Raw genomic sequence first — 23,953 nt, forward strand, 5'->3', positions numbered from 1 at the left:
CAATATCAATAATTAAAAAATGTTAGCATTATAAAAAAATTTAAGACCCCCCCCCCCCAGAAAAAAGTTGAAAATACGGCACTGCATGATTATGTGTAAAACCAAAAACTTAAATTATGTCCATTGTCCACAGCGAAAATAAATTAAAGTTGCCAATTGGCAATTGCCATTCATAAAAAGTCCCGCGCTTAAATTTGAAATAATTAATTAATATATTTTACACAGCTATATAATATTATAAGTGTTGAATGTACTATGTACCTATATAGACAATACTTCAGGGCTCGGACAATAGTGACAACATTATTATATGAGGAACCATGTATTCCATCGTCTTTCGGGTTTTTTTTACTTAGAAATTATAAATCGGGAAAGTTTAAAAAAAAGTCAAAACTTAATAATCAATATAAAATTAAAGGAATATTAAACACAATATTTTTTTTCTGTTAAAGTGTATACCACCTACCTCGTTATAAATACATCTAACTGCTAAGTAAATTGATGCATCCAGTCAATTGCATTATTCTGTATATCCGGTACATCGTACATATGACACGTATAATAAGAAATAGCTATATGCCTATGTACCTATATATATATATACCTATACAGTATTATACTTATTATTATACCCACTTAGGTTTATGTTTTATAGAGACGTGCGTGTGCAGCGCACAAACCATTCACGGACTTGTCAAAATCGAATAGATATAATTTTTCACGCGTGCTACATTTTGTCGGGTCCCGACGATGCGTTTAACTGTTTATTACGGCGACAATGCGAGGTTTGAAAGTCTGTTTTCGGCGACGCGTGCCATCGATCTACAGTCAGGAATACAAATCGTCATACGATCCTTCCGCCGAAGCCCGGAACTGTTTCTTCCGTCTTCCGTTATTGTTAAGCAGTGCGATAGAAATTATTATTGTTTTAGACAGCTGCAACACGTTCTCAACAACAAACACGCACTGCGAAATGTCAATTGGTGTTCCAGAAATCAAGGAACACTATTTAATTTTCATTGCATCGAACTATACAGAGAAAGAAAAACAACGATTTCATTGAATTGTTATAAAACAAAACAATAAATAATAATATAATATAAAGTCACATTTTTTTTTAGCTGACCTAACTGGTCTGTGATAGACAACTGCAGTAATCCTTTAAACAAATATTAAAATTTAAAATAATAACTATAAAATAAAGGTCCTTTTTGAAAAAATAAATATAGATCGGCCTGCAATATTAGACTATAAAAAGTTTGAATGGAATCCGATCTCGAAGATTACTATCGAAAAAACTAAACACAAACTCCTAGAAACATAATGTATCTTGTCGGGTTTCGTGAACATAAAAATGTCTTGAAAAATAGTAATAATAGCTATATTAACTACTAACTAGTACTGAAGTAATAAGCTATTAAGCTAATAATGATTAAAAATCATACTTACGTAGATTAAACGTAAATATAACATGTTGCTTACTTTTTAAACTATATTTAAAATTAATATAATGATAGGTACATAACTATACATTATAATTTTGAAATAATAAAACTTTTTGGTTGTTTATAGTATTTTTTTTTTGTTGTATTTTAAAAAAACAAAAAGTACCTATTTAAGTAGATAATATGAACGACTCCTTATCCGTTATCGGCTTACCATCTTGGTGACATGGTATATCCTCTGGAGAATTTATAAGTATACCTTGCTCTGCAGTTTAACAATTATCGCAAACAAAAATAATTTAGACCCATTTTTCATAAATAATTGAATTTAAAAATCCGGGCAGAGTTTTTAGACATCAAATTTTTAGTACCCCAAAAATAAGTGCCAAATTAACATACTGACCTACTTATCTAAGTCGTATAAGCTACCTTTAGCACTTAGCTGGTGCCGATCCAAAAGCCCTTTTTGATAAGATTTACTCAGAGCACTTGCAGAATAGATTTATGCATGCTTTGAAGTAATTCAAGTATATATAGGTATTAGGTACCTCATACCTATAGAGAAATTCGAACAAAAAATACGAGTAAAATAAATGCTTATAGTTTGTAATCAGACATCCATCATTCATGCTCATACCAAGAGCCGTCGGTCGACAGATCTTCTAATAATCGTTTTTCGAATGCAATACGCCTAATATTTATCATTGCTTCCAAATACACAGACACCCGCCCCACTGCCCCACTAAACTAAACGTGTGTTATTATACATATTATCACATTCCTACGTATTTGTACTTATTCCTACATCACACTTTACACGCATACGGCATACCTACTCAATTGGCCGACCATCTTTATATTTCTACAAGTTATTTTAATTAATATTATTTATGTAGGTATACTACCCATAGCCTATAAGTTATAAGGTTATAACAGTATTATCGTGTTTGATATACAGGTAGGTACGCTATTATATAATTGGTAATCGTTATGTTTAACTAGTATTTGTAATCATACCCAATAATTGTACGTCAATAATGAGTGCATACAGACGTATAACAAACTCAGAAGTCTCCGAACTATGGCCCGCGGGCCGTATCTGAACCGCCGACAAGTTTTAACTGACCCGCTATTATAGCCTATAACTGATGTCAGCAAGTCACAACGAATAATATTCAACAATCAACTTACTTGATTATATTTTTATTTATGAAGTATCTATAATAAACGTATCTATATTATTGTTATACATTCAATCAATAGTATAAACAAAACTAGGTGTAACAAGTAGATTTTTAAGTTCGAAGATAATACACTACCTACACTGAGTTAAGTGCTGCAACAGTGAGTAATCGTTACAAACTTGCACTTATTTATTAAATTCATTGCATTAAATATTAATTCTATTTTCTATATTTGAAACTTAAAAATTTTAAATGCGATTATTGTAATTGTATAATTTTTTGTTTTGGGCAGCAGTTTTTAATTTGTATATAGGTACGTACCTCGAGTAAAAAAGTTTGGACACCTCTGCAGTAAGTATAGTTTAAAGTTACGATTACACCGAGCGTCGTCAAAGTATATCTATAGTATAAACGATGTGTGAAAAAATACTAAATAAACACAAAATTATAAACGCAACTGACAACTACGTATTCAATAATAGCGTGTACATCCGTGGACTATGACAGAATAAGGTTATAAATTATAATAATACGTAGATTGTACACCTAGAACCTAACCAACAGTGGTTTTATGTGTGACCTAACCTAACATTTAATACGGCGCTTGGGTGCATGTATGTTGTTTTCGTGTGTACTTACAACTTACCTATATAACAGCTAAACAGTCAATATTATTGAACTACCACAATGTATATAGCAGGGGCGGCCAAAGAGTTGATATCAGACGATTTGAAAGTCGATCCTCCCTAGTTAAAACTTATTATTGTAGCCTGTAGGTACATTTAGTTTTAGTAGATACAGTTACTGAGTTCAGTGGCGCGTGGTGTGCTTTGCTTTTTTGAAGGGGGGGGGGGGGTATGAATTTTTGACTATTTTCAGACCACGTTATATGTACATTCATTGTTAAACTATTTTATGTGACAAATATAAGTCAAAGGCCCCCCCTTTATGGTACCCTTATCCTCCAACTCCCCCCCTCCTTGAACACTTCCCTGACTGAGTTACATACATATTTCGGATAAACCGGTTTATGTGAAATTATATTTTTTTACATTAGTAACTTGAAAGTCTTAAAAACTGAATACCGAACTGCTGAAGTATCTAGTATCTACACTTATTTCTGATGATCATTTAAAGTAGCGTCCTCGTTTAGAAGTTGGTGACTATTCCTCAAATTATAATTAACTGGTCAACGATATGCAATGACACGCTTTTGAAATTATTCATAAATTCTACATGAAACATTAATTTGTAGGTAACTTTACACTTTAATGTTAATATCTACATACCTATAAGTCGTATACGTTTATTATTAATAATAATGATAAAGCTTAAAAATGAAAATATAAATTTTCGTACGTCAATCGATCCTCGGAGGAAAAATATATTATTCACAGGAGGTAAATCTTTATTAAATATAACTAACATAAGTTTGGCCACCCCTGCAATATAAACGCAATTATTTACAAATGTTACAATATAATTATTGCGGCTGTCGCGTTATCTGCCACTTCTAGGTTCAACTCTATTTCGGTAATTTGGTGTAGGCATATTTACTTACCTAACTGGCCACTGAATACCAATTGGTACCAGAGCTTGATGCATGTAAACATATAATTCCATAAATCCTAATGATAAGGTTAGGTTTAAAAGTGGCATCCATATTAGTTTTGAATTTAATATTGTATAATATTATACATTAATGATTGCTTTTAAAACAATTCTATTGGATTTCGATCGCTATCATCATTCATGCATTCAGCAATAAACAATTATTTACTAAACATATGAAATTGTTAATTATATTTACACTATTTCAACTGTGTAAATAATTCATAAAAAATGTTGTCTTCTGTGAACAGTGGACCGAGTGAGGGGATGAAATCCCTCCATTTTTTATAATTTCCATTTTCCACCCCACCACTTATTTTGAGCCACTTTCACTGACTGTCAGCAGTATTCATACATTTTAAATAAACACTTCAAGTACCTACCTAGGTCTATGAATTATAAAACTGCTTTAAATGCAGGCGTCTCCCATCACCGCACGTGATATTGAAAAACACATTGGACCAAAACGCTCACAGATTTTGTCATTTTGATATTTCCGAATTGCCGATCTATTACCATGGTGTAATAAAACGTTTATCGAATTGTTAATATAGAGTTAATATAGATAATCAGTAATGTGGGTATAGATATCAGTTATTTACTAAATTATAATTTATAATCGACTAATCCAAAAACCGTAATATAAAAATAAAAATTGTTAATTTATTATAACAGATGACTTTCAATGGTATACGTACTTGAAACGCCTACACATATGTTTTTTAGTCAACTCTACCTATATAATATAGTTTACTTATAGTTATTATATTTTCGGATTCGTATTATGAACACTAACATCTGAAATTTTTAAAAAATAATTTGTTATAATTTGAATAAATTGTGTTTATTTATTTGTAAATTTAATTTACAACTTGAATTTATGCAATATCGTTCCATTTTTGTGGCGGTATCGGATTGTGTTTATGTAGTATTGGAAAGCGCAAAACAAACAATATAAGTATAACACCTAAAAATATTAAGGAAATACAAATATTTTTAATACATTTAAGACCACTTCCCAAAATTACTCCCAGGATCAGCACCCGATCAGCTGTATCACGTAATCAAATTTTCCATTTAATAATATAAATATACAATATGAGTCTATAATGATAAATACCTACCACAAATTACAATATACTAAGTATATTTAAATTTGTGATAAATACATTAGGTATGCACAAATATGATTCAAAATAAATAAATTAAGTATACACAAATATGTGATTCAAAATAAATAATAGTTAATAAAATGTTAGATGACATTGATTAAAAATTATTCATCAAATAATTAAATGACTTGATATTTAAAAAAGTCAGTTTAATTACTATACATTTTATACTTAAATTATATCAATTGTTAAATTAAATAAATAAATTCATATATTAAAAAGGTATAGTTTAATAAATTTAAAAATATAAAAATTATATCATGGAATCTAAGTACAATATTTTAACAAGTCTATAAATAATCAGCTATATAATAAAAATGTAATTACATTTTAAAGACAAATATAAGAAATAGTTTAGACACAGAAGTAATTCTATACAATTCTCATTTGTGTGTTTAAGAAAAACGAACACCTATTTAAAACAACTGGAAATAATAAAAACTTAACATTTATGGTTCTAAATAAAATTAAACTCAATGTTCAAAAGAATGGACAACAAAGATTCAAAAAATGTTAATTAGCTCTTAAGAATGTTTATGTTAACTATAATAGGTACATTTAATTACAAACATAGTTATGCTCTATATACATTCAGGGCATAAATAAAATTCAGCAATCCATTAAGGACATTCTAGTGATTAAAAATGTAATTAGTTGCTAAGTAGTTTTTTTAAGTAGTTTTTTGTAGTTGAAACACAAATAATTATTGTTTTTAATTGGAATGAAAATAACAGATATGTTTCTATAAGTAATGTAATTTTTGACAGTATGCTTATGTTTATTATTTTTGGCACTACATTTTATAACAAATGTTTACAAAATTAATAAAAATAAATTAAATTAACCAAACCAAGTACCCTACACGTCCACCATCGTCTATATAATATAAAATAACTGATGTAGCACAGAATAAATTTAATTTATTCAGCTTATATAGTAAAAATACCGGGTAGGTTCAAATGGATAATAATAAATAGGTCTTACATACTTAATACTTTAAAAAATAAAAACATTAATTAGTTTATAGGTATTGTAGTATTGTATAATTAGCCAATAGTAATGATAATAATAATAATAATAAATTAATAAATAAAAATCAAACAACAAATACAGATACACAAAGAAGAAAATGATCAATCTATGGATTGGTAACATGGTATTAAAATTATTTGGATGAATAATCAATTACATGACTTATTATCAGCACATTTTATGATCGGTTAAAAATTAACTCAAACAAATACTAGCATGATCCCACTTTTATTTTTTCTAATTGGTCTTCCATTTGTTTGATGATTGCCAACTCCTTAGCTTCTTTTTTAAAATTTCTAGCTTCAAACTCGAGTCTATAAAATTAAAAACAATGTTTGATTAATCAAAAAAAAAAAAATTGAGTATAACATTGGAACCTTATAAAGTTATAACATTAGAGTACATAATTTAAAAACAAACACAATATTACTCATTTGTCATATTCTACAATTTTCTCTCATTAAGAATATATACTAATTGTAATTAGTAACTTTAATCATAAAAAAAAATTGAATGAACAGTTATAATTTAATAAACTGTGAGTAAGATAATTATTAATACTTGTCAATTTAACACATTGAAAATTAATATTTATAAGATTTGATTTGAGGCAACAAATAGTCTATTTAAATCATCTATTTTTTAGTTTAAAACTTCAACTGCCTGGTTATTAACTTGTTTTTATTGTAGGGGCTATAGTTTGTTCGGTATATGGGGTGAGGATTTGTCGCTAAGAACCTGGGTGGTCATCCATCAGGGAACTAGCAACGCTGGCCGATGCTTGACCTTAGAATATGTTAGTGACTGAGGCCAATCATCAAGCCACACCAGGAAGGACATAAAATCTTGTTCAGGCATTGCAATACTCTTATTATTGAGTGATTATTTTAATGATATTAGCACTTGGCTTAATATTCCTGAACAAAAAATATTATTGATTTTGTTTAATTTACCATAGTCTGATTTTAAATTTTAATCTTATACATTTTTGAATAGCATAAACTATAAAACGTATAAAAATTACTATTTAATGTATAAGAATTTATTACTTACATTTAAGTTTGTAAATAGCATTCTAATTATTTTTTAAGACAACAGATCTAAATAAATATTAATGAAAAAAAAACTATAGTTAATATGACATGTTTAAATACTAATCAGACTATTACTTTATTTTCCCAAATATGTTTACTGTATGTCTACTTAATAAATGTACACACTACACACATCCGTATACTAAACTAATATTAGACATTTAAATGTTAATTATGATAGTGATAATAGTTAATAGGTTTTATTATTATATTTCAGATTATCATTAAATTAATTTTATAAAATGTCTAATAATATGGTTCTTCTTCTATATAGAACACAATTTTTTTTAATATAATAGGGCTATATCTGAAGTGATAATATTTTCTTGATTTTGATGAATGATGAATCAATTTCAATGAAAATAAATTATGTATTTGTAAAATAAAAATATTTTAGCTATTAATTTATAATAGTTCTTTACTTTATTTTATATGTTAATCTAATAGGTGGATTTAATGCTTTAAAAATATTATATATTATTTGATCAAGTTTGCTTATTTAGTTTCAATTTGAAAATAATATTTAAGACCCAATAAGTGTGATTTAAAGTAAAAAATTTTCTAAATACAAATTAATTAAAATTAATTACGGATTTTGATCATGTTGATGAAAATAAAAAATTGAATAAGCACAAATCTTAGAATATTATATTAGTACTGAATATTTAAAGAAAAAAATGTAACTTTCATAATAAAATATTTAGTTGTGTGCTTATGTGTATTATTTTAAATATTTGATTTAGTATAGGTCATAAGATATAGTTAGGCATATGAAATTGCTAGAATATAATTATTTGCACAATTTGGCATAATGATTTATCACGTTTAAAATATATATGCAATGACCTCAAAAACTATAGAAATCTTCGACCCATCACCTACAATATATAAAGAAATGTGGTTTTTTATGCAGTCACATGGTTCAATAACTTGTTACATAAGTATATAAATTTAAAAATGCAAAAACTGGTTATCGATTATACTGTTAAAGATTAAACCTATTTTGCATATTTTTAAAATAGTGTTTAATGTAGGTAATATTTTTTATTATTATTTTTTTTTTTATAACATACAATTTACCAAACAGAGCTCTTTTTTAAAAGTAAAATCATTTCCTTGGAAGGTTTTAACGTTTTTTAGAATTCTTTTTAAATTTTAATCGCTAGTAAACAACATTAATTACTTTTTTAATGGCAGTAAACATTTTAAAGCAGAATATTTTCCTGAGAATTTCAAAACATATCAACTTTCAAATGTTTCATTAATTAGCTATTACCTTATAAGTACTTAAATCTCAAAGAAGATAAATAACCTAACACATTTTTCGGAGTTTCCACGTTGCACCACACTGCTCATGTATACTTTAACTAATCAACTACTCACTCACTCTAAATTATTTATTATTGAAATTCTCAGAGAAATATTCTACTTCACAATATGAAACTAAAAATGTATGCAGTCATTTGAAAAAGTAAAAACTTATAAGAGATAACAATGAAAATATAATTGTTTTTAATAACTTCAAATTTAAAAGTACATAATAACTTGAACTTTGTAATCCAATAAGTATTTGCCTTTAAAAAATTCACCTTGTTTGAAGGAAACACATACTAAACAAAACAAATAATTATTGTTTAACACTTGAAATAAAAACTCAGTGGTCGAAAACTAGAATTATTTCATATTAATTTGAATCTTTTATATATTTTTATAATTTGTATTTGTTATTTTACAAATCCGAAAACAAATTATTAAGATTTTATAAGTAACATAATTATTTTTTTTAATTATAGGTTTACTTTATAAGATTTAAATTAGCAATAAAAATTAAAATTATCAGATTAGAAATGTAAACTATACTTTGCATAGTAACAAAATATAAAATATTTTCTATGAAGTTTCTTATTATGCAATCAGACTGTTTCTGTTTTGTATAAGATGTTTGACAGTTACAGCGTACCAAACTAAAAATCTATCTTTTATTTACCACACTTAAGACGAGAATTATTTGTTCTTATTAAACAAATTCCATTTACATAATGCAACAAAATGATAATCATGAAATACTAGTTTATTTTATAAGATGAAAAAATCTGTCAGTGTTTAAGGTAACTATGTTTTATACCTAAAACTATAAAAATATCATAATATTATTTATTTACCTATGAATTATAATACGCTCGACAATTTTTTCTGTTGTCATGCTATTTTCTGAATCAACAATCACAAATTTATTCATCGATTTTGGAAGCGCATATGGGTCTTCACCATTTATGTCCATCTTTACTGGTGTTTTACCGTGGCACACAACATCAACATGAAAATGTTTCATTAAATCAGCCGTTACACTGTACGGAGCTCCAATAACAACTTCAGATACATACTGAAAAATGAATAGTAAAATGATAATACTAGTTTTAATAAATCACCTAGGAGAAATATTACTTTGCAGGCAAGCACACTCAAGACTCGTTCATGTAAATTCATAATTGGATAATTCAAGCCTTTGTATTGGTTAACTACTGGATCAGTGTGTAAGCCAACAATAAGAAAATTACCATGCTGATGGGCTTTTTCTAAAAAATCCAAGTGACCAACATGAAATATATCGAAAGCACCAGCAACGTATACTACTCTATCAGTGGGCTGAAATGTATAACAATGATAAGTTAGTATTTCTAGGTACAGTCATTTTTTTTACCTTAGGTTCGATGCCTTCACTGAATTGAATTATTTTATTGGTAGTAGGTAAAAATTGAGAACATCCAGTCCATGGACTTCTGGCAGCTTTGTCTTGACCCATCACTGAGGAATGCTCTTTTTCCACTTCATATTCTTTATCACCCTTGTAAAAATGTTGTCTTGTCATTAACAACATACGGCTTACTACATCCGTAGTTGAAATTCCTTCAGTTCGTTTCACTTCCCTAGAAAAGTATGACCATTTAATAGAATTTAAAGTCTTCAATCATCATATTTATCTATATCACTTATCAAACAAATATTATTTATTTAACATACTTATATCTATTAGCTTTTTTAACAAGATGATATGTGTCAACTCCATCTGCTGTAACCGTTATATCATCTATAAAATACAAACAAAATAATTTAAAAATTACATTTTTTAAATAAAATAAAATATTTACCTCCGTGAACACAAAAGTCACAATTATGTTGATCCAAAGTTTCGAGATTTGTTACGTAAGGAGCACCTTCAACTACTTCATCAACCCATTTAATTGCTCTCACCATTTTGGATCTGAATATAATTTAACGATAAATTAGTAATTTTTTTTTGAAATATAGGTTACATTATTAAATGTAGATGGAAAAATAATATTCATAAATATTTGTTATTTTATAGACAAAGCGTATTCATTTTTGTTTTTCATATTTAAAATATTGGCTATTTAGGGGAGAGAGGAGCCTTAGCAACACATCTTTGGTCAGCTAGATCCAAACTAACTAAGAATGCTAAATAAAAAACTAATAATTTATTGCAATCCAAACTTATAATTTTAACAACCATAATATTTTAGTTAGTTTCATTGTTTTTAAACCAGTCACCAGTGAATAATAAAAATAATGTTTTATTTTTGTTGTAAGCCAAGTATATGATTGATTATTTTTACCATAAACAAGACAATTTTAATATTTGTAGGCTAAGATAGGTTTTACAACAGAACACAAATCATTTTGTACATTTCTGACAAAAACAATCAGTCACAAATGCATTTAATGATCATTGTGTAGTATTTAATAAATTGTTTGAATTGTTTAATGAATAAATTGTTTGATCTCATTAATGTTTAATGTTTAATTTGGCACCTTAATAAAACTTATTATTTTATTGCATTATACAATTATCTCCAGTGACTCATTGTTTATTCAAACAATATTAAAAAGTTAAATCAATAATAGCTACCTATGCCCTACATCATTATAGTAACATCAACAAATTAAGTTACTTTAAGTTATCAAAATTGTATTTTGTTTAGTAATTATAGTAAACATAAAAACTACAATATTGTTCTTAAATAATTGATTGATATCAATGGTTAAATTCCAGTCATTATTAAATATCTAGGACTAAAAGTTATTATAAATAATATTAATATAGGTATTTTTTTGATATTATCAAATATGACATAAGTTTACCTACATGCATTTCATAAATATATTTGAGATGTATTTACATAAAACACATGTTTTAAATATTGTTAATCAAACAAAAATATATGCCTTTAACAGAAAAGCATATAAATATACACTGTAGGCAATAGTTTTGTATTTATAATTTACTTCACTCAAAAATTACATTTAAAAAAATTATCTAATGAAACTTAAATAATATCTTATTGTTTACCACTTACGTTATTACATAAGCATAACTATTAAATTTGTGACTTAAGCCAGTGGTTTATTACCTAATATACCTTAAGGTTTATCATGTAGTGTTTTGCATTTGAAGTAGTTAAGATAATTTAAATTAAATATAAAAGATCAGTAGGGGCAATAAATGTTGACTAAATTACTATAAAATATATGAAGTTAGTGAGTAAGTGATACGAGTTATCCAATAACATTAAAAAATAATTACTCCCTAGCACCTGCCAATAAAAATAATTCCACTAAACATTCATAAAAACTTGGCAATTTAGACCTAAACATAGGGATAAGATCATATTACTGTTATTTAGCACCTATTCTTAACCACAATAATAAAAATATTTTATTAGTATACTAAGAAAATAACAACACAACCAACAGAAATTGTAGGCAATAAAATATTGAAATTGACACGACCTACTTGGCAATCATTACTTTTATAAATTCAGCAGTGACATAACGTAATAGACACATGATTGATTAGTGATTAGCTAGCTACCTCTCTTGTTCTGTAAAAACGGGTGGCCCTTTGTGCTTGGTGATTTCGTCATCGGTGTGTATGCCTACGACCAGATAATGTCCCAATGCTTTGGCTTGTCGCAGCGAGTTTGCGTGACCAAAGTGCACCATGTCGAAACTGTGTGACGGCAGAAAACCGAAAAACAAAATCATTACTAACATTTTTAATATTGCCGCGGTTTCTCCAAAAACCAAAACGAGACACAGGAAAAGAGTACTCACCAACCGTCGCACCAGACCCTCACGGGCTTATTTTCAACTTGTTCGCTCATCTTTCCGGGTACGGACGCCCGGAGCTGCGCAACCAAATGGAGACTAAGACCTGACTCGCTGATTGAGACGTGAACACCGCTGATCGACTGCGACTGAGTGCGACGCCTGCGTCGACGTGTCTCGCTGTTGTATGTGCGCGTTGGAATGCTAACGAGTAACGTGTAACGACGGGCAACGACTGTCGCAACGGTAATACCGGATTTTAGTACGCAGCGTAGAATGGTATTTCATTCGTTCACCGCCGTAAGTAATTCGCAAGTGGACGCGAGAGAAATCGATGCAAAATACTACGAATACCGATGCTATCAATAATGTTTTTATTTCATTGCGATTTGTGAGGTTTTGAAACGTTTATCATAAACAGATTTCAGCCAAAGTCCAAAATGATAACTTGACAAACGCCGTATTTCGTAATCACACCACCGCGACCGCCGCCGACCGGTAGTTTCCTTTATCAACATAGATAAAAGTAAAGATTTTTTTCCCACTTTATTTGAAATTATTAAATAAACAATCTGTACCTACCATTTGCACAATAAGACTGAAATAAAATAATACGACTGCTTTCTCAAAGAACGGAGTGATGGGCTTAAGCCTCACAAGAATATTTGGTCTTTTATATCCCAGTCTCCATAGTCAAAACAAATTAAAGAAAGGATAAGTGGACAACGGTCTGCTGTACACATAGATAATACATAATATGTACACAGAATAGTACATAATACATAATACATAATATGTATTACTATTCTCTATGAATGTATATTAGGTGTCTAGTGAGTCACTGTGATGGATGTGTTTAGAAAAAATTCCTAGAAGTTTTCAAAAACATACAAAAAAGAAAAAAGAAAATTAAGGAAGGCTGGGAATTTGCCAAACCAATTTTTGATAAATTTGATTTTATTTTTTCGGTGTAACTCAATAACTAATAACTGTAGATAAGTACTTTTCATCAAATGTTAATATGACCTATTTCCATACATGGTATAATTTTCAAAATATTTTAGCTCTTTTTGAGTTATTTACAGCCATAAGACATTTTTTCCACTAGTTGTCGATAAATAATTTTTTGCTTGTTCAAAAAACTGAAAATGTAATACAGCAGTGTTCCACATAAGTTGTTGATATTGTGGATAATTAAAAAAAAATCCCTGTATTTTTTATAATCGTCTGATGATAGAATATATTCTAACCCATTTTTAAATTGTTTTGATCATCATCATCTTTAGGAGCAGTAAAAACTAAAAATGTTTGATTATCAGCTTTGATTCCAAGTTTCTAGATTTCAAAATGAATTTATATTGTAGATAATTATGTACATTAGAGCCAAGTTTAGGCATTTAAGGTCTCAAGTTTTTTTTTTTTTTGAATTACCGGATCGAACAAAAATAAAATAAGGAAAACCGCAATATTTAAGCAAACCTATTTTTTAACTAAATAGATTTTGTTTAGTATTCGTTTTTGAATTACAACAAAATAAGAATATCACTTACATGAGAAATCGAGTAAATATCCAATGTTCTATTAAAATTTGACTTTCCGGTGGAAATTTTTTTTTGATAAAGGTAGACAAACTTACAAGGAAACGTGTATTAAATTTTTAAATCTTAGATATAAAAAGAAAATATCTAATGTATTATTAACTTCAAATTAATTTGTTATTTTCGTGATTTTTACGAATTTTGTTAAGATCCTAAATTCAAGCGCTCATAAAAAATTACTGCGGATTTATGCTCAACTTTTTTTTTAATTTTCACTAACTTACGAGGAAACTTGTAATACATTTACAAGTTTTTTAACGGAGCGAACATTTTTTTATCGATATTAGTTTTAAAAAAACAAAATAAATAAAAATCAAAAAGTTCATATCCATATGCCTATAAATAGTTCTACACGAGTCAAAATATTTTGGAAATAGTATGGTGTATAGAAAATGTTAACACAAACATTAAATGAAAATGTCATGTGTCTATGGTCATTTTTTTTAGGGGTTCACTTAAAACCAAAAACGATTTTTTTTAAAACTGATTTTGCCTAAAAATTTAGGTTTGAATTTTAACCTCCCGAATGCACCAAATAGATTTACTTTCCTACGAGAAAAGTTGCTGTTGAACAAAATTGAAGCACTTTTACTGCCCCAAACTGTTGTGACAGACACAAAAAAAATAAAGAAATAAAGAACACACATCATTGTTAAATCAATGAATTCATCGTTCCGCTCAGAATCTAAAATTGTAGATTTGAAATTTTCACCGAATATTTATACTAGAATTTACCACACAATTTTTAAATTTTTTTATTCTTTTAGTACTATTTATACATATTTTTTATTTTCGACTTTTATTAGGCTTTTTAATTTATGTATGATACAATTTTTGTTTTTTATAATAAAGCTTGAAAGTTCAATACAGAGTTTCTCATTACAATTTACAATTATAGTAGTTGTATTTCATACTGATGTCAAAAAGTTCCAATTTAAATACAAAATATAAGCAACATTTTTTTGAGAAATTTGATGTTGGCATTTGGATGAAATTAGATATTTTATCAATAAATAATAATAGCAATTTTAGTTATTTTATTGTAATTCAAAAACATTATCTTGGGCACTTGAAACTTTTACATGAATCAATATATTTTATGAAGGTAACACACTGACACAATAATATTTTCAAATATCTAGATTAATTTTAAACCATTGCCTATATCTATTTTTAAAACACAAATCTATGTTCACACTGTTTTACAGAAAGTCAATATTGACTCATAAGTTACTTACAGTGGTTAATAATACCTAAGACCTACAAAAATATATAGATATCTACTATTGTCTATTGTACTAAAGATTGGATTAAATTGATATTGCATTTTTTTTTTGATATTAGGTAAATCAAATCTGATTAAATACGTACACAAATTGAACCAATTACAGTGTTTCTATTTAATTTTATATCAATATTTTTTCAAATTTTGTATACTTCACGTGATACAATATACAAATTATTATTTCTTTATAACTAATTCAACTTACAATACCTATTACTAACAGTAAAATTATAATTACCATAATAGGAGGAACAGTACCTATACTATATACGATTAGGTACCTACCTTCTGTGTAATATTGTCTAAACCTACAGTGTGTTCAAGATTTCAAGTAAGCAACATTAAATATTTCGGCCAGATGACCTTGTATTGAAATTAATATTGGGGAACTAATATTATGGCTATATATGAGCATAAGTAAAACTACAGGTTAGGCCATGGTTAGATCTGATGCCAAACAGAATTTCAAATTAAAATTAAAAACTTTTATCATTTGGTCTGTTCTAATAAAATATTGCTACTTGCTTATGCATAAGAGGTACTGATACACAAATATTGTGAAATTATCAAATGTTTAATATTTTTGGGATGAGCAATATTGTTTATATTGTTTATATTGATTATAAGCACTTATTAGATACACAACCAGATACATAAAATAACAAGCAAACTGAGCAATGGAATACAGATCTAGAGTATGAAAGCAGTATGGTTTATACTAAAAATTAAAATAATTAAATACATTATTTGGTTATCAAGGTATTATTATAATTATTAAAAAGTTAAGCAAAATTTCACAATATAAAAAAGTAGATTTCCTTTATGAATTGTAATTTTGTATGCCTATTAGTTGTAGGGCAGTGGGATGTCATACAAATGAAAAAAATAAAAGATAAATAATAAAATATTGAGCTTTTGTATATTTTTTATACTATAATATTAAACAAAACTTAAAATAACTTGAACAGCCATAAACACGGTAGTTGCATATCCAGCAAACCACGATAAACCTCTAGCCGGTTGTGGTAAAACGACCACAGCATAAACTATTGTATGAATAATTCTACTTGCTACAAACAATCGTATTAAATTGGTAGCAATAAATACATTTGGGTTGGTTAATAAATACCCAAAACATACAATTATAAATAGTGGAATATTTTCTAAATCATTGAGATGAGCCCTGAAAAAAAAAATTGATTTTAAATATTATATAATATCTATATATAAGTAGTATATTCAATTTATAATAATATACCTTCTGACTCTTTCAACATCAGGATCATCAAACTTCACTTTAGATTTTGAAGTCAATTTTGTATCTTCGGGGTTAGCAAATACCTATCAAACAAAATAATTAGTAATTATTATTCATAGTAAGTTCTAACTTTTCTATAAATACATATTTTAAATATTTTAATATAATTACACCTATAGCGAAATGCATTTTTTTTTTAATTGTACATATTAATACACATTTATGTATTATGCTATTAAATAAATTAGGATAGGTAATGCAAATGGACTATGTGTTAACTGATTATTACTAAATGAACAGATTACATATTCACATTCATTTGAGCATAAAATTCCTCATAAAATCCATACATTATCTTTTGCATGTTTAAATTGATCAATTAAAAATACAATAATTATGTATGGATCTATTATTATCTGTTTTAATGTTATTATAAAACAAATTTTAATTTTAAATCTAAAAACAATGGTCAAACCTTAATAGTATTTTGAAAAACATCAATAAGAATGAAATTGGAAGTTTCATAATACTTGAAGAAGATAAGTGTGATGTTAAAATATTTACGATTTTGCTACAATTTATACTAGTCTGACATCTTAATTCCATAGTTCATTACACAAATAAATATTAAAACCTTGATAAAAACTATCATTTTGAGTATCAACCAATGACTATACCTAGTAATTACTCTATACAATTTAAATTAACTCTCATGTTGAATGTTATTGCAGGTATGAGACACAACTTATAATCCATTTTTAGCCGATTCCTAATATTTTATATAATTGATTCAACACTATTTACTACCCATTTTTTAAAGAAAACAAAAGTATGTTTTAGATTTAATTATTATATTACCCAACATTTTGCAGACTGACTACTAACATAACAAAATGGCATGATTTATTATGAGGAAGTAAATTTAACATTTTTAAACAAATAGTAACTAATATATTAACGTAAATGCTACTATAAATTGACAAGTCTTTTTTATCAAAAGCATTTCATTATTTTTAGCAGAAAACATTAAGATATTCCCTAGAATACTCATCGTAATAGACAATAGTAGTAGGCACTCAATGTACATAATATTATTGCAACATCAATTTTTAAACAGGTATTAAGTATTCAGTATTGAATTTATACACAATGGTAGATCAAGAAATACATATGTATTGATAAATTAGAAGTAATACATTTGAATATTAGGTAACAATAAAAGTAGAAAATATTTATACTTATTCATTACTTGTTACGTATGCAAAGATATTATGTAATATGCATCTATTTTTCTCTAAACAATTTACGATTAATCGTATACAATGTAGGTATTAACGTATAGTGTAATTGGTGTAATAATTTAATATATCCAAAAAAATATGATTGTTTAATGGTAGGTATAAAGTTAATAGTCATACAATTGTGAATTGTAATTATATAAGAAACCGATGAGCTGACGAGCTGCGTATGTCCATCACCACCGCCAAGTGAGTACCTAGTACCTTTGTCAGCACACGTAGTGTTACTTTATAGAAATACTCTACACTCGTCGTATTGATTTAATATTAAATACCCAACATCTATGGGCTATGTAGACATGTAGTAGTAGTATGGCTTATTATTTACATAATATTATTTCAATTACCATTTTCGCGAACCGTTGTTTGGCGGTCAGCGGGGCCATTGCGAGTACTTTCAGTACTAATACGGCCGTGTAGAAAACGTACGTTCTGAACAAAACTTCATCGACTTCAAATGAAACCATCGTGTAGTGTTTGCGGTTACGGGGGGGCAGGAAAGTGAAGTAATAATTAATAAATCGAAAGGGACGCAAGAAACGTGAACAATTTCAGCCGACTGACAGACGATGACTGAGTGCCTGAATGTCTGATAGGTTACTCTGACGAATGTTTTATGTTTTTCGTTAGTCGTTTGTTATTATTCACTGGTCATGATAACGTAGTAAAAAATAGTTATTAAGTTGGTTGCTCGTTTGTGATTTTTAATTTCGAGTGTTTTCATGGCGGCACAAACAAAAATATATGATGATAATAGCAATATAACATGTTATTAATATTCTTGCTCCGTGACCTTTCGCGCAGACACGGACGTGTCCACAAATACACATTAGAGTCATAGACCTTATGTAATGTTTTTATGGATATAAACTATAAGTGTATAACTAGTAACTACCATAATACCTGTTATACAGTGTTCAAATTAAGAAGTCTAGTCGGCGGCCGAACTTTTTTTAAATCACTTGGATAAATTTTTCTTTTGGTAACTACCTTAACACCTTAGCAGATGAAGAATTTTTTTTTTTAAATAGTAATAAATGAAATACAGCTGCGATTCTAGGGTTTATTTTGATGAACATCCGAAGTGAGAATTTTGACAACATTAGTCTAAATTAAGAAAAATTTAGAAAAAAAGAAAAAAATGTCTACAGGAAAGTCAAATTAATTTTTTTGAGCGTTATAAGTTTGTACGACATTCGACATTTACTCAATTTATTCTTATGAATCGAACACTCTTCTTAGTTTGTAGTAATACAAAAACTAACAACCGTAGATACTTGAAATTTACACCAAATGTTTATTTTATCATTTCCTTTACTTGATAACATTTTCAAATTTGTTGATATGTCTTGCGTTGTTAACCCATATTTTCAATTTACAATCTTTCAGCTTTTTTTTCTATAAATACCAATAAAATTGTTTTCTTATTGGGCCAAAAAGCTTAAACATTTAATACAAGATTTCTACACATTATTGTTATAACTGAAGTTTAAAAATATTAAAAATAGGATTTTTTTTTACACGCATTTAAAGTTAATATGTTGAAAAGTTTATCGATTTGAAAATTTGTAAATTATTTTGAAGTTAAAATGTACGATAATATTCAATTTTTATAGTTAAGAGATAAGAATTGAAAATGTAAAACAAGGTTCTCCGTAAAGAGTTCATACTGAAACCAAAAAAATATATACCTAAGCCAAGTTATTTTTATCGACATTAGACATTCAAGTTCAAATTTGGACGAAATTAGATATTTAAATACTTAATATTACTTGATCTTTTTTAGATATATTATTATAGTACCTATTTATTAAAGTACTCAAATACTTCTAATAATCATTCGTCATCCGAACTTTTAAATATGTTAGGAACATATTGTTGAGGTCTTGCCATTTTATTTTTTGAAATTAATTAGTTTGTATCATCATCCGTTTTAAATTTAGAATACATTTCGCTATTGGTATTAATTTTATTTTGAAATAATTGTGGACAATGTTCTCCCTTTGAATTTTCATTAATTATTTTTGTAATAGCATCTATTATACAAAATTGAGGAAGTCGATCTTTCGCTGTGGAGTACCTTGGTATCACCTCGTCATTAAGTAAGTCAGTGTATTGAGTCATAACTCATAAGATATATTTTACCAACATTCGTAGGTATGTTATGGTAATATGGAAGTATAAGATATTCATAATTCATTGAAATTGAATGTAGAACTGGTCATTATATTATTATTATTAGAATATTAATTATACAATTGTGTATGTTTGTTAAATCAAATCTTTATTTAATAAACAATACAATATAACTAAAATATTAAAATATTTCAGACTATTAAATATTAAAATCAGCTACTTGATGTAATATATTAATCAGTATAGCGTAAAATATAATCAAACTCATTTCAAAACTTCATAAATATAATATTTTGTCTAAGCAACTAAAAATAACTAATAATACTAATATTTTTGTACAATAAAATCAAACTAATAAAATAATAGATACTTAGGTACCTTAATTCTGTAAAACAAATATTGATCGTTATTAAATGAAAACGAGTAGGTACACCGGTACACGTGTTTTGTTTATTCGTTTATATAATATGGATACCTATGTATAATAATGACTTGTTATTTTCATTCTGACTATCGATTATCTGCATGATTTTAATAATTTATAAAATATAAATATATAAAGTGTATTATTGTGTACCTACATTATACAATAAACTATAAAGCCAATCAATTTCCAAACACTTTGTATCCAATTAATACAATATTAAGTTTTCATATATTATTATATCGTATAGCCGTATAGGTAACTAAAGTACGCATCCAATGTTAATAGCTCTTATTATACTATATAATAAAAAATAATAAAAAAATAAAAAAAATAAAATATTTTACAGTTTGCAGCGTCTGAAATTGAATATCAATCGCAACACACGATTCATTAATTTACTTAGAACTAGATACCTATAATGATTCTCTAATATTGTATACGGAGACGCCTGGCCGTTATGGGCTTATGGCAATGGCAATGGCATTATGTATTGTCTCTAAGTAGGTACCTACCTACAAGACGTGTACAACAAAGCTGAAAATTGTGAATTGGTATTCAATAGTACCAATGATGTGTAGTTACTATAGTACAGTATTCTAGTTTTCATGCAATATAACAGAATATAAATAATTATTGATTGCCTATATAATAGTAATTACCTACTAATTACTAAATTTGTACCTAATGATTACAATACGACAAGGTCTCGTAAATATTTCATGACATCATGGAATTGAAAAATAAACATTATAAATCTACTATAGTCATTATTATTCATACAACTAAGTATAGCCATAAATAATACTTTTAATTTATGGTCAATTTTTTATCACAGTCATCGGATCAAGCTATAATTCATAGTGGAAAAAGAATCATTAGACAGTCGGAGTGTCGTGTTTTACTTTTTAGTACAGCAATAAATTTCCTTCACATGAATAATTCGTATAGTGAAAAAGTCAGACTTAAACAATATTTTTTTTTCTTTGAGAGATGAAGACGTTATACAGATCACAGCTCACATTCCTATAACTCCGATTTAAAAACCTCTGTTTTTAAAAGTTGTTATAAATGTCTAAACTCTAAATGCTTACAAATTGTTGTGCATATTTTGAAATATATTTTAAAGTTAATTCATAAATCGAAGATCATTAGTCAATACGACCAGAATAAAGTTTTACTATTACAAATAAACAAAAATCATCGAAATTATTCAACAAGATGTGAACAGTGAACGTTTTTCCTGTAATGTCATTTTCGATCTAATAGTTTGGTTTTATTCTTTCCGTATGTTAGGTGTACCTTCAGCTACCGTAGTACTGTAGTAGCTAGAATTTTGCTATAAAATATCTGTTTCTGACACCCTTAAGTCAAGAAACGATTGATCATCACTTCTTTATATCGTCCCTGTATGTGTGCAGGTAGTATCAAAATATTGTGCATTTACTTTTCAACGAACCTCCAAAAGCCAGATATGGAAATTTATTATAATATAGGTACTAATACTGTAGTTAGGTAGAAAGATACAGCCAAATTGCGAAAAAAATCGGGTTGAAAAAATACCCAGTGTAAAAATTATCAAGTTAGTATGGTTAGAATGTAATGTGGTCAAAATAATAATATCTAACCTATTTTGGATGTGTATGATAATTCGATAATATTTTAAAGTATATCAAATTCACAAACACAATATTAGGTATTAAATATACAGACATTGTTGTTATTCATTTATTCATTAACACAATATTAAATACATTTTTACAAGCGTGACAGCTGGTATGATAACGTTATGGACTTATGGTCACCTCAAATTTATTTAAATGTAAATAATATAGTATATTATAATGGGTACAGGTACTTGTATTATTTAATAATAGTAGTACCTATATACTATATTGTACCATTATAATACCCATCATATATTTTATTTTATTATTAAGACATAATTATCATTCAAAAAGTATAAAAATTGATTTTTTTATCCCGGGATTCTTCTAAAGACCGGTATAGGCTTATAATGACCGGGTTTTAAATAAGTTAGCTATTATAACCTAATCGTATCGATTTTGCTCGCCTAGACGTGTTAGTATATAATTTATGACATTAATAATACATATTTTATAAATAATTTATGATTATAAGTTATGGTACAAAATTCGATACGACATTGATTTAAATCAACATAATGGAAATAGATATTAATTTTCAATTATAAGATTTTAAATCGTTTCGCATGTCACACGTGGCAGGAAATATGAATATTATATTATTACACGATGTAGCTCGGAGCCTTAGAAAAGTACTGTTCTCCGTTACTGTATTTTATTGTGATGCGTAGTTGCTTTAATAGTTCAGTAATAAGTTGAATTAATTAGTTTATTAATTAATGACTAACGGTCCATCGCCGTAAACAGCGTTGGCTGGTTCTGAACTTGTAAATCGGATATCTGAAGAAAATCAGTAAAAAATTAAAATTGCATACGGCAGCGTCATCTAGCGAAAAAAGTATATCGTCAGTCATGTGCGTAGAGTGTAGACTATGCAAGGTGACTATAAAGTATTATGTACGTGGAATGAAAGAAGCGCACAAAGATGGCGCTGCCATTATCTTGCGAATATTGTGGAACTCCTGAATTTGGTTTGATTGTGACCTCCCAACAACTTTTGTAAGATTCTTACGAATTCGTAGAAATACGTATACATTGCATAATTTATGAATTTAAGATGTTTCCTCCGGTACCTTCCTCCTCTTAAGCGGGACAATTTTCCCCGGATAAAAAAATTAAAGGCAAAATATTAAACAACAATAATATCTTATGCAAATAATTAAATTAAATTAGTATATAAATGTAATTCAATAATAAGCCATAATAACATTATTAACAACACAACATTTGCCAATGTAAATATTAAAAATATTAAACATTACATAAATTACAAATGCAAATAAATGAAATATGTACTGACCTACTGTTTACGAGATTTTTCATTCAATAATTATACAAAAGCAAATTTCTATATAAATATAAATACATAATTCAATAATACTCCCACAAATGCATAACGTGGGGTTATCAATTATAGTATGATAGGGGTCCCCAAAGAGTCTCCTGCTGACACCGATTTCCCCGTGAAGGAACTGAGTAGATACACTTAAGTCTAAAACCGAGATACGCTGTTTTGTTTATACATAGTGTCGTATTTTATGTTTGCTCATTTTTTCCCTGCAGGTGAAGTCAGAGTTTACAGGTATTTTATTTGTGATTTAAAGATTTCACTTATAAACCTT

General features: G+C 27.6%; 2 protein-coding genes across 2 annotated transcripts; both read right to left on the bottom strand.

Annotated features, from left to right (window-relative positions):
- Positions 1-6,439: 6,439 nt before the first annotated feature.
- LOC111030141 (ethanolamine-phosphate cytidylyltransferase) lies at positions 6,440-13,081 on the bottom strand. The gene is made up of 8 exons (XM_022309514.1): positions 12,672-13,081; positions 12,430-12,567; positions 10,688-10,800; positions 10,560-10,626; positions 10,240-10,465; positions 9,984-10,184; positions 9,701-9,921; positions 6,440-6,758 (listed from the first exon to the last, which is right to left on the bottom strand). Exons 1-8 carry the CDS (start codon positions 12,719-12,721, stop codon positions 6,656-6,658), a joined length of 1,119 nt encoding a protein of 372 aa, XP_022165206.1. The 5' UTR covers positions 12,722-13,081; the 3' UTR covers positions 6,440-6,655.
- Positions 13,082-16,445: 3,364 nt separating this feature from the next.
- On the bottom strand, positions 16,446-18,913 carry LOC111030144 (microsomal glutathione S-transferase 1-like). Its single transcript, XM_022309518.1, has 3 exons — positions 18,452-18,913; positions 16,807-16,889; positions 16,446-16,731 (listed from the first exon to the last, which is right to left on the bottom strand). The coding sequence occupies exons 1-3, from the start codon at positions 18,569-18,571 to the stop codon at positions 16,488-16,490; spliced, it is 447 nt and encodes a 148-aa protein (XP_022165210.1). The 5' UTR covers positions 18,572-18,913; the 3' UTR covers positions 16,446-16,487.
- Positions 18,914-23,953: the final 5,040 nt, after the last annotated feature.

Source organism: Myzus persicae, unplaced genomic scaffold (assembly GCF_001856785.1).
Source record: "Myzus persicae strain clone G006 unplaced genomic scaffold, MPER_G0061.0, whole genome shotgun sequence".
Taxonomy (NCBI): Eukaryota; Metazoa; Arthropoda; class Insecta; order Hemiptera; family Aphididae; genus Myzus; species Myzus persicae.